Below are 13,283 nucleotides of genomic sequence, written 5' to 3'. Positions count from 1 at the left end.
ATAACTTGTAGTAATTTCCATAGTATGAAAAAAGGTGTTCTCTGTGGGAAGGTACAGTAAAATTAATGGTTTTACATGTTTGTAAAGTTTAGTATTTATAGTCTGTCTCAAAGGGACACACAGCTTTCTCACAGCAACATTACTAGGAAATGCATGAAGACTAAATGCATCAGCTTTTGCACTGCTACAGCTAACAATAACACACCGTTTAACCATAATAAACACAAAAGAAGCAATGAACAATGGCGCTGGTTATCGAACAGAGTTCCCATCATTACGTCAGGGGTCAAATCTTATGGAAATTCCCGAAACAAATTCAGCTGGTTCTGATTTTCAGGGGAATAGTTTTAAAATGGAAATATATTCGTATATATATATATATATATTTTTTTTTTAATCAATATGCTTTATTACCATTTATAATTTTTTTAGACAATAAGAAATTGTTTTAACAGTATACTATGGTATTTTATACTGCAAAGTCTTATACAAAAATTACATTGATTTGAATGGGTGTGTTGAAAATATTCACATGGGGATTCTGCATTATCAGTTAGCTCACCTTTCTATATTTGTTTGGGGTTTTCGATGGTGTGCCACAAAGAGCTCTTTTACTAGGAGTTGTTGGCCTGCTGCCAAATGCCATCTCATCTTGGATTAGTTTAGCTTTGGCTATTTGCTGAAAAACATGTATGACAAGATTATATACTTGTGAAAGTAACACGCAGAATGGAAACCAATACCAAATTTAGTAATTTATCAAATTAAAAGCTGTAAAAATTCATAATTATAAAAATGCCAAAGTGGAATAAACGAAAATTCTTTACCCTTTGTTCTTTTTCTCTGATTTTCTCCTCATGATATGCATCCCACTTCTGCTTAACATAGTCTGTGAAAGACATTCCTTCTACGAGAAAGGCTTTCTTGTGATGTTGTTGCCACTCGTGTACAGCATTTCTAACTTCTTCTTCAACCTAATAAAAATTTGGAATGATACACAATTATAAGTACTTCATTTAAAAAAAGAAAAGAAAAAAGATGCAGTCTTTGCCCAGGGTTCTGCCCAGGATTTCTTGAGTGGTGGCAAGTTTTCCCCCACTGGATTTGGCAGCAAAAGGCGGATGTGGTGGGGGTCTGGAATTTGTTTTAATGAAGGCCCTCAGAGGCGATCTGAGCAACTCACAAGGCCCCTAATACAGTTTAAAATCTTGTGATTTTTTTCAGATTTTTAATGTAATTTTTTCTTCTTTTTTTCTCTGATCCTTGTAATAACACCATATGATATGATATGATATGATATGAATAAATAATATGTTTGTTTTATTTTGTGTGCTTGTGCTGTTACGCAGATAACGTAATGAGAATTACTCCATAATTAGTACATTTTATCAGTTAGGTACCCTTTGCTGTGTTTAAGGTAGTTGCAAAGATTATCTCCCTTGTTTTGACCGCGCGTCACCATGCACTGGTTGATGAGCCACGATAATTCAAATATATAGCCATTTAGCCCCCCTCACAGTGTAAGTTCGTGGTTTTATTGAATTTTATATGTTTATGAGTTAGTTTAGGTGTGTTTTTGTAACTTTGAAACATACTGCAATAGGCAAAACTCTGTCCAAATTTCCACTATCTATTAGTACCATTTTCGAGTGGACATAAGAGGTTTCAACCCCATAAAACAATTATATTTTAGCTTTCATCGCACCAAATTAAACCAAGTTCAGGTTTGATTATTAGGGATTTAATTTGATTCTGTGTTCTCAGTGCAGATACTTTTGTTCTTTTATTGATTCAATCTTTTTGTACTTGTATTGATTCTATCCCTTTGTTGTACTTTCAGTCTTTTACCACACACATTCACGCATCTGTACATATGGAAGTGAATAAAGGGTTAGCTGTCTGCAAACATTGTCGTTTATATGTGAGGCAGAACAGTGCTGATAGTTTGTATGCTTCACTGCTGAATGAAATAAAAAAGATCTAATTTGTGATGCATTTGTTTATTTTGCTATAATAAACCTATTGATAATCTATTCATTCCAAAGACAAGGGGACAGTGAAGATAGATGATGTTGCAATGGCCAGCAAGGCAGGGAAATCACAATTTATTCAACTGTGACTAAGTCTGCGATTTTTCTTCCTTGCCCAAAGTTTCACTGCAGCCTTAAAAGGAAATATCTTGATTGGTGGTTCTATCACAACTCTCAGAATAGCACCCAAAGTCTGTTCCACCATCCTATTTCGGATGTTTGTTTTGTTAACTATTATCTGATATTCGTATACAGACTGCGGTTACGACATTGTCGCGATGATCTAAATTTAGACTACAAACACGCTACACCAGTCAGACTGGTTTTTACACTAAGTTACGCTAGACGTATTGATACGGTTGGGAACCAGTTAAACCCGCTTGGCTATTTTTGTTTTGAACTTTGTACTCGTTAGGTTTTTATGAATTAAAAAAACACAATAATATAACACCGATTGACATCGGAAATATTTTCTGTCAACCATGAAGCACACAGATTTTATTTGGGAGTATTTTAGGTAAATATTGCGTCAAATACGCAGGATTTCTGTGTCATGTAGATGAAGCGCAGCAGTCAGGCAGACAACAGACGATATGTCTTAGTTGTGGGCTCAATTCCAAGTAGGCCAGCTAGCTGTGAGATTTCAGCCTCACAAATTGAACAAAATGCCATTCATTTTAATCAAGAGGCTACTTATATTCCCATGAGATTGTTCTCACCTAAAGAACTTACGTTTCATGTCGTTTTATATCAGTGCATGTGCATGGAATAGCAGGTGATTGCAGTGTCACTCACAGCCGTCTGAGATACTACAGTAAATGTAACGCACGTGGCATAGCCGGTCATGACGTGCGTTTGTTTAAAGTTGCAAAAAGTACGTCACAATTTTTTAAAACTGTTTCATGGTGAAAATAAAAAATTATTTAATGCCTGGTGATAAAAGTAGTGGTGGTCGGAAAAAGCACTTCTTGAGCTTAGTGGTGGTCGCAATCTAATTAAAATTAGCTCCACTATTACATGTGGATCTAACACCAGCCAGTTGGAGCTCATGTCCACCAATCAAAACCTTACTTGCAGAATCCTGCCAGTGATTTAAAAATAATTTGAAAACATTCCGAATTATCCTGAGGGTATACGGCATGTTTCGTGTGAATTACGAACGCCTTAAAACATGTTTTATTTTATAAAATAAATAATTTGTAATGTAATGATTTAGGTTTTTTTAAAAATAAATAAATAAATAAATAATTTTTAATGTAAAATTGAAGACCAATAACCCACCCCGTATGTATTGGTATGGTTCGCTGTACTGCGGCCACTAAAACAGATTCGCCCGATATTTTTAGAATTTGTATGCTCCCAAATAACGTTATAAAAGGCGAAGTGTGATTGGTCAATATTTAAATTATTATTTACAGACGAAATGTTACCTGGACATTGGGGACTACGCAGTGTTGTTAGTTTTAAATCACTGGCAGGATTCTGCAAGTAAGGTTTTGATTGGTGGACATGAGCTCCAACTGGCTGGTGTTAGATCCACATGTAATAGTGGAGCTAATTTTAATTAGATTGTGGTGGTCGGGCATGTCTGAGTGCTGGCAAGGCCGACCAGTTATCGGACACAATACACAAAAATTACAAATAAACTCACCTTTGGGAGTTCTTTCTGAACCTTTTTCATGGCCTTTTCATCTTGCAATATGTAATTATGACGTCTGTTTTTATAGCGGTTGGGATCCATTGCCTTTCGCTGAAATAAAGTCATAATGATTCATAACATTGTTGAGCACTATTTTCTTTGATTTCTGATATTTAAAACATTGCTAAGAGTATGAACTTCATTAAAATGAACATCAACAAGTCCTCACTGGATTCAACTATCTTCTTTCTTTTTTTATATACCCTAGAAGACTTTCCACTGTCTGAGCAAACACCACTTTTACTAGTGTCTGTAGTTTTTGTAACATCAAAAAAGAAGAAAAAAAAAGAAGAATTTACCTGATGCATATGCAGAAATTCTATAGTACTATCTAGCACTTAATTATATAACAGATGTCTTTTAACAACCACTACAATACACTTTCATTTGCACCACAAAATGCAGGGTAATTTATTTTGTTAAACAACATTAGGTAACATTTAATGTTAAAAAAGGAGAGTGGGGAAGAAAAAATTAGGCACTGGCAATCTGTGCCATACTTTAATATTAAAAAATACTGCATATTATATTCCTGAATAGAAATCTAATAAAATAATTGTACCCAGGGTTGAAAATTGGAAGTCATTTGTGACAACTGTTACTGGCTAACAGTGCCCAAATATTTTTTTGATAGTCGGTCTGGTGACCATCAGTCTAAGAAAAACATTTATTGAAAATGAAACTATCAAATGATAATTCAGTCGTTTTGTTTCTTTGTAACTACTAGCATGTTGCTCCTTTAAATCCAATTTTGAGGACAATGTTTTTAAAATTAAGTTGCAAGCCTAAGTTGCAAAAAATTAACAATTAAACAATTTAATTTAAGTGCCCTATTTTAATTAGACCTGAAAATAATTGTTGTGTTTCTGTCAAATCAGGTGGGGTCAGTTGTCACATTTATTTGTTTTTGCTACATTTTTACTCTTTTCAACTGTATATTAATTGAAAAAAAAAAAAAAAAAAAAAAAAAAAATTAAGACAAAAATATATTACTTATTTTTTTTTTTTTTTAAACACCAATAAATTAAGCAATACGGGTGCCTATTGCTCTAAAGCTGTAAAATTTACCACAGGCATAAAAACATACCTCAATTTCCACTCTTTCCTGGAACAAAGCTTCCCACTTTTCCAATTTATCAAATAAATCTTTGTATGTGTTGTAATAACTTTTGACTTCTTCTAATTCATTCTCATGCACTTTGAGAAGTTCTTCAGTGTATGTGTCTGAAAAGAAAAATTGACAGACATATAACACACTGGAAAAAGGAGATTTAAAGGTAAGCTAGAAAATTAAAATCCAAAATTAAAATATATTAGGTGTAAGACACAAACATTATCTTGTATTCATCTATGGTACTGAAGTATGAACAGGAGACAAACAAAAGGTAAACTTTGTTGACACTCCTAGATATTATGTTTAATTGAAGAAAAGTATATTTTCAGCCCATTGTGTTTGCAATCTAATCACAGTTAACTGATTTTCAGCACATCTTAACTATGGATGAAAGGGCATTATTGGTCACATGTGGTGTGTTATACTATGTTTATCAATATTTGTATTTAATTCTATTACATTTTGATGTTTAGCTCTATTTCTTTAAAACTTCATACACCCACCATGAATACAAAAACATGTGCATGTGTAATACTTTGGGTTATTTAATGAATATGAAAGCAAGATAATCTGTGTACTCAAGAGATCAGGTCAAATATTCATGAAAATACAAAATACAGGGTATTTATCCACTTACCTTCGATTTAATAACAAGAAGGAAATGTTTTATTTAACGACACACTCAACACATTTTATTTATGATTATATGGCGTTGGACATATGGTTAACCACATAGATACTGAGGGAGGAAACCTATATATATGTCACTTCATGAGCTACTCCGTTCAATTAGCAGCAAGGGAATTTTTTATATGCACCATCCCATAGAAAAATTTGATGTACCAGTCATGGTGCACTGGCTGAAGCAAGAAATAGCCCATTGAGCCCACTGATGGGGATCGATCCCAAACCGACCATGCATCAACCAAGCACTTTACCACTGGGCTACGTCACGCCCCTATATAATTTAATAATTTATGATTTATAAACAAAGGTATTTAATCATGTATAATGTTATACTTTGTCCATGTTTAAGACTTAAAGGCATCTAAAATAAAAATGCAATGGACACCTATTACAAATTTGGCCTGAATAGTTTACACTGCTACCCATATGTTGCATTCTGTGATTTTCAATATAAATGTTGATAAAATATTTAAATACCTTCATGCATGAATTTAAACCGTTCACGTTGTTCATTGTTGAAAAAACACTTCCCCCACAAGCATTGCAGTTCAGTTCTTATGCCGTCAACAAAGCGCTGGATATTTTCAAACTTCAGTGCTTCACATCGGGCAATCTCGGCACGCAATGCTTCAAGAACAGCAGGTTTGTGACCATCCTTGCCCACTTTGAAGGCTTCTCTTTCTTCTTCAGGTACGTCCAGCCTGTTCCAGAGAGCAAACAGATCTGACCACAGTGACAATGTGGCTTCCTTCAGGCTGTCATTCTTATTTTCCAGCTGAAAAGAGAACACACTCCTGTGATCAAAATGAAGACACTCTAACTAAACGTTTATGATATATATATATATATATATATATATATATATATAGAATTCATCACGATTATTTTTTAATATGGAAAATATCAACCGAGTCTATGTTAATCAGTATTTGTCAAGGCTCTGCTGAGACAAATACCAATTAACAAGACGATGTTGATATTTTACATATTAAAAAACACGAGAAGTGAATTCTATTTATCCTATAACACTTCTAAAATAACATTCTATGTAAATAAGTGACATGCCAATATGCTAGGATGTATTACCACATAAGTACTAGTATTCTATCTCATACAGAATGGAACATAATTATTATTTGTCAAGAAACTAGTTACAGACAATGCAATAACAAAACTTCCCAGGAATTGCTGTCTAAATTATGAACTTGTCAAAATCACTACAAAATTCATGGGTTCCAATAGCACATGTCCACTTGTAATTTTTCAATATGTAACTTTTCACACCAATTACAATTCGATACTACATTCAGTAAGACATAGTTTTCTGGGTTTTGATGAAATTCATTTAGAATGAAGAATTTAGGCGTAAACAGCCTTGCTTAACAAAAGAAATAACATTACTTTCAACAATTTTAGTTTTAACAAAAATCTTTCCAAGTGAAATAATGTATAATGTAATTAGTGTTAAACCTCTTCATACAAATTCTTCAAAGCCATCATATTTTCTGCTGACAACACAAATGAATCATCATCTTCACATATGATTTCTCTCTCAAAGGAAGTATCTGGGTTGCATTCCAGTTCATTGAACAATTCAATGATTTTTTTTTTCGTTGATACAAATTTCATTTGCCGATCTTGCTGCAAATATAGAAAAAGACAATTTTTGTTGTTCCTAAATGGATCTAAAAGCGAAACTTTAACAGAGCAAAAACAAAACATATTTTAATTAAAAATGTATAATTAATTAACTAATCTATAAAACATGTTTTATGTAAGAAATGGAACTATAAGCTAACATTAAGCAAAATGCAAAAGTATCTTAATTCAAAATGTATAATTAATTAATTTTTAATTCTTTTCACATGCACTGTAAAGAACATCCATAGGTGCAACTATAAACCAATTTCTATTTGCCCTAGGATATGAAACCTTAATGCAAAAGTTGATGTCATCTTCGCCGTTGGAAAAGTAATAGTTATACTTTGTAAAGGTAAGACAAAAACATTAGATCAATGAGAAGGAAACAATATATATATAAATGTAGCTAACATTTAGTCTGTCATCTGCAAATCCATTAAATATATGGCTACAAAATCCGGAACAGTGTTTATTTAGTAGTAAAATCCTGTCAGAAAGTTTTGGACACAAAACACACCAATCAATGTCAAAGTCTGGGGACGTCTCAACAACCTACGGAAGACGTCACATTTCGTCATCACATCCGGATTATTAGTCTAATATGGCCAAATCTTGACTGAACGCAGAAGAAGTACTAAATGCTACAAGCAGTAATGTAAACCTTTTCTGCGTTCCGTGCATCTAGGTGTTTTTCAAGCTCACTCAACTGCTCCGTTGTGGGAACAGTTCCAGACGGGATGTAGTATGGAGTCATCTGCAGAACATCACACAAATGTTGATCTTGAAGCTTCAAGCTCTTGTAGAGTCTCAAGCGCTCAGATTTTTCAGCTTTCAAGCTGTTTAACTTTGCACGGAGGTCTTTTTCTTTCTGGATCATCGACATGCCATCTTTTTGCTGAATTAAAAACAAAGTGTGTCAAACGGAGATCAAACATTTTGAATATATAAATTTGCCATAAAATATGCTTTAAATATGATGCAACAGTGTTTACTGGAACATGTTAATTTCATAACACATGAGATCATAAATGTAACATAATTACATAAAACAATGGTATCACAAAATGTAAAAATACATATTCAAGAACCTTGTATGGAGGTAAATGCAACTCAACACACAGCGTGGACACCTGCATCGCGTACTCCTGGATGTTCTGCTGTATCTGGTCCCGCAGAACACTCTCCTCCTCAACCATCTCATCAAGGAGGTTGTCGAGGTGTCCATAAACTTGCCTTGCACGTTCGTCCATCTGGCTCTCACAGATGCCTATGTCAGTCCATATCTTGTATAGTGTACCAAAACAAACATCAAGTTTTTCTACCACCTCCATCCGGATGATGTCCGGTCTGAAAAATAAAAAACAAAATTAAATACACCAATAACAAGCATTCTGAGAGTACTGCTAAAACAATACATGTCTTCTACTAGGCCTAACAAATTTTCACATCCCTTAAATTCAAGGGCTATAAGTCTGTGAACAAGAGGACAAGTGAAGTATGCAGGGCGCAAATTAAGTCAATACTTCACTTAATGTGCAGGGTGAGTTGCTTCCCTCTATTTAACAAATTTAAAATGGCAGGCAAATGTTTTGTTGTTGTTGGACAATAAACTTGTAAATGCTGTAAGCCAATTATCCCAGACAGGGGATTGCCATGTGTTTGTGTTATCATGTGACACGATCAGATGCCATTTTGAGCTAAGTTATTGTACAAAGCAATCGTAAACGATGAGAGCGATTTAATTAAAAATAATTTGTAAGAAAGATTAATATTTTTAACACTGAAAACATTCGTCAATTTATACATTTCTTTAACATAATAATAGATATTAATTTTGTAAACAATAATCTGACAATTTGCATATGTAGCCTAAAAGGAAATAAACAACAATTGAGTTATGGTTTAGTTTAGACTTCAGCTGGCGGCAAATAGTCTTGATCATACAAAGCATTCATTATAAGTAGGCGTCAAAACAACGGACCATGTTGTTGATTATTATAAATGACTACGAATAGATAACACATGACCCAAATGGAAATTCCATGACCCGTATGAACCCTGTGTATCTGGCCACTGAATTACTTAAAATTATTTGTATTAGTCCATTATGTTAAAAAAATCATACCACTGGCAAATATATTCCTTTGTTTCACTGAATCATATTGCACAACTGCAACATGTTGGTCTGACTAGGAGAGGATATAAGTTTCAGCAACTCGTGGCAGTAGAGAGCGCGCACATGAAAGGGTGTAATTTCAGACACTGATGACTTAAACGTCTTGTTGATTGTGGAGTGACTGGACATGCCAAAACATTTGGTAGCCCAGGGTACTACTGGGGTTAGACAACTGGTAGTCCAAGTGAGAAATCGGTAGCCAAAACAGGCATTGAAATAAGTCGAGAACGGTCACTCAGGTTACTGAGAGGTTAGCACATGTATGCAAAAATAGAGTTGAGAAGAGTGTTTCGTTCTCAACAAAAATTTCCACGAACTGTAGTTTCGTTTCCGAACTTAAACCAGGCAATGCATTCCAGACTTCAGCCTTTCATTTTCTCGTAATGAATTGCATCGATGTACACTTGCACTTGTGCAATTATAGTCATTCCGCGTTTAAGCAGGGTCCACTAGATAAATTTACTTCCGCGTTTTATTTTCTCGTACAAAATTGCACCGATGTTCGTGCAGACTTGTGCAATTGCAAAGCAATTTCGGCAATCTGCGTTTTCATTTACTTCCGGATTGTGTTTCTCACACCGCTGTTAGCGTGCACCGATACAATTTCAGAATGTCCGCGTTAAAATTAGTAGTAACAATAATTAAATTCTAACTTTCATATAGGTTACCAGGCTATATTTTGTGGTAACCAGACACAATGCTTATTTCGATGCCTGCAAAATATCTGGGGCTACCGTAAAGGTCGAAACCTGTATAAGAATTGTTTGTCTTTTTTTTGCTAATTTATTGATGTATAACAGTCACAAATTTAGGGAATGCAGATGATTTTTCTTCTGGACGTTTTGTTCACAGACAATTCGTCAACTAAAAATTTGTCCACTGTTGAACTAAATTTTTTAATTCGTCAACGAGGTTACCAAGTATGATGGGGAGGACAATTCGATAGGCATAGTGTATTATAGCTATAATATTGTAATTATAATAGAGAATGGGACAATTAAAGTAAATTCATGATTATTGTATTTACAAATTTATTATGATGCTATTTTTAACAAGCTCTCAATAATAATAATATATAACATCCCTTTTTTTTGGTTATAGTTGACGAATTGCCCAAGAACAATTTTTGGTTGTGGACGAATTGTCTCGAGTTCAACAGTGGACAAATTTTTAGTATATATATATATATATATATATATATATATATATATATATATATTTATATATATATATATATATACACATGTATATATATATATACATGTATATATATATATATATATATATATATATATATATTTCTGAATATAAATTTCAGGTAATCCGTAAAGTAACTGATTCACTCAGGCAATCTGTATATTACCTAAATATTTCAAACAATATACACATTGCCTGACTTTTCAAGGTAATTTCTAGACACATTGCCTGAAATGAAAGATCCACCATTCATTGACAGCAATTGTTGTAAAGGTAAACACACCTAGTGACAAAATGCAATATTAGTTAAAATTATGTAATTTATTTCAAATAAAAATCTTTACAAAGACATTCTCCAAAAACCAAACACTGACGAAAAGCTTGACATCAAAGTAATTAAGATTTAAAATATTGTTTTTAATCTCACACTGTCTTAATTTATTAATTCTATACTTTGAAAGAATAATCGTAACGGTTAACTACCTTAAAATATATTGTTTTTTCAATGGATTAGAAGCCCGTTGAACATGCATTCATGATAACTTCTGATGTTAACCCGTCTTAATCTATTAATTCTATACTTTGAAAAAATAATCTTTTGATGTTAGCATGTCTTAATAGTATGGATAGGCAGGCATATCATTGCACAGCAATAGCAGAGTTAATGGATGTTCGTTTTAAGGAATTACTTCTAGCAAAGAAGGCCAGTGATACAAAGTCAGTGCTTATGCTGAAAGAGGAATATTTCCAAACGATGGATGAGTTGAAGGAAGCTTGTTCAGTCAAATTAAAAACTGCTAGACAATGGTCAAACGAAGTCGTCTGGAGCATGTTGCTGGTAACCCAGGAGACAGCGTGACCATTCTTATCCCTTTGGTAGACCGTGGTAAAGGGGATCCTCGTAACATCATGGGTGTGATTATTGATCGAGATCAAAATGACTTGTACTGCATTGCAGTTCACGCAGGACTGCTTAAAGGACGATACAGCAGGAACCAGTTTGATTTATGTAACCAAAAGTTATATACTTTAAGTGACATGTGTACCGACATTGAGGTGGGACTCAGACATACAGTGAAAGACGAGTCATTGGGTGGAGGTCAGGGCTACGCAAAATGTAATTGTGCTATTAGTGGCAAACGATGCACATCAAACCGCTGCAAGTGCTACAACAGGGCACAATATTTCACGCGAACCGCCGTTCTGTTCGCATGTCGGTTACGCAAAATTAAATTTACGCGAACCGCAAATTGGTTACGCCATGACCTGTAAATATTCAGAAATTAAAACTTGCAAACTTCACGATTACAGGAAGTTTATTCATGCAGACATACTACTAATATTCCGACATGTTTTAGGCTGAATTTTAGATACTTGATGCGCAGCAAACCAGTAGACGTTATATTGCAACAGTTGTAACTTGCGACCAGTCTAAACTTTAAAAAATATTTTAAAGAAATGTGCTCGGACCTCTAGGGACGGCTAAATTATCTGCTGCTATTTTATCTCTAAAGGAATATATGTAGACATAATATTGGATTGTCTATATTTTTACATATGTTAAAAACAGTTTTAACGTAAACAGGAATCCAAAAGTGTCACAAAAAATGAAAAATACTAACATAGCATAATGAGCTTTAAAAAACAAACATTTGGAATGTCATTGTAGTATAGAAGTACCATCGATAAAGTGAAAGTTGCGTATCCAGCGCAAAACGAAAAAAGGAATCTCTTCAAATGATTATGCATCTATTTCAAAGGTGTAGTGCCCATTACAAATGTGCGTAATGCAAAAACATAATCCGGTAATAGGTCGAGGCTGTATGTAACTGTTCTATAAAATATCCTCTTAAAATTGACTCGAAAAAAGATAGAAAAGGCTCAGATTGCATCTACAGCGGTCCTGAGTTTCAAGATCTTCACAAATGGAGGCCTCTTAAAACATGTCTGGTTACGCCACTGTATTTTGTTTCACTACTGGGGCTGATACTCAGTTCTTTTATAATATTGTTAACTTTAGCAAGCATTAGACAGTTGCTGTTTTTTTAAGTGTTTTCTTTTGTATTTGTTTTAACTTTATGTTTGAGCTAAAAACTATGTATTTAAAATATAATTTCAACATAATTTTGAAGTAACCGATCAGATAACCCACGGGTTACGCAAATATAATTCACGTAACCGAACAATTGGTTACCTAGGTGAAAACCATGTGAACTGACTTCCGGTTACCTCAAATTTCGAAATATTGTCCCCTGTACAAGGCAGGTGTAAAGTGCAATAGCAGATACCACTTCAGTCTGACCTGTCTAATAAATGTGTATAAGTGCTAGTTTGTAAATATTTTAATGATGTATGTGATGTATGTTTTAATGCATTTATCTCAAATCTGTAGCAAAACTATTCAAATTGTTTTAATGATGTGCATTATGTGTAGAGGGGATGATTTTCCGTTTCAGATTTTGCCACATTCCGTTTCAGAATTTTGCAAATTCTGTTTTTTTTTCCCCGTTTTTGTGTTCAATTAATGTCATGTTTTATTGTTATAAACTATATACATTTGTTATATTGTTCCAGCTTTGAGCTGGTTTGCTATTGCTATTTTTTTTAAATACCTGTAAAAATAACTTTTGAAACAAACTTAAAAAAAGAGAAAAAATTGTATAAACTGCACCACTTGGTTCCCACCTTCATCCGTAAATAAACCGCGGTTAAAACAAAGCCACAAACTTAATTACAGTT

At 33.8% G+C, this 13,283-nt stretch overlaps 1 protein-coding gene across 4 annotated transcripts in view; it reads right to left on the bottom strand.

Moving 5' to 3' along the window:
• LOC121383436 (protein regulator of cytokinesis 1-like) overlaps positions 1-13,283 on the bottom strand; it is a 38,324-nt gene that overhangs the window by 22,301 nt on the left and 2,740 nt on the right. For all 4 annotated transcript variants that reach the window (XM_041513456.1, XM_041513455.1, XM_041513459.1 and 1 more), the window contains exons 2-9: positions 8,260-8,518; positions 7,833-8,066; positions 7,001-7,171; positions 6,008-6,305; positions 4,817-4,953; positions 3,682-3,780; positions 828-974; positions 563-679 (exon numbers count right to left, since the gene is read on the bottom strand). In XM_041513456.1, coding sequence (XP_041369390.1) covers positions 563-679; positions 828-974; positions 3,682-3,780; positions 4,817-4,953; positions 6,008-6,305; positions 7,001-7,171; positions 7,833-8,066; positions 8,260-8,518 — 1,462 coding nt within the window. The remainder of the gene's footprint in view (positions 1-562; positions 680-827; positions 975-3,681; positions 3,781-4,816; positions 4,954-6,007; positions 6,306-7,000; positions 7,172-7,832; positions 8,067-8,259; positions 8,519-13,283) is intronic.

The sequence above is a fragment of the Gigantopelta aegis genome, chromosome 10 (assembly GCF_016097555.1).
Source record: "Gigantopelta aegis isolate Gae_Host chromosome 10, Gae_host_genome, whole genome shotgun sequence".
NCBI classification, from domain to species: Eukaryota; Metazoa; Mollusca; class Gastropoda; order Neomphalida; family Peltospiridae; genus Gigantopelta; species Gigantopelta aegis.
Note: the sequence above shows the minus strand (reverse complement) of the source record. Positions and strands in the feature narration are given on the sequence as shown.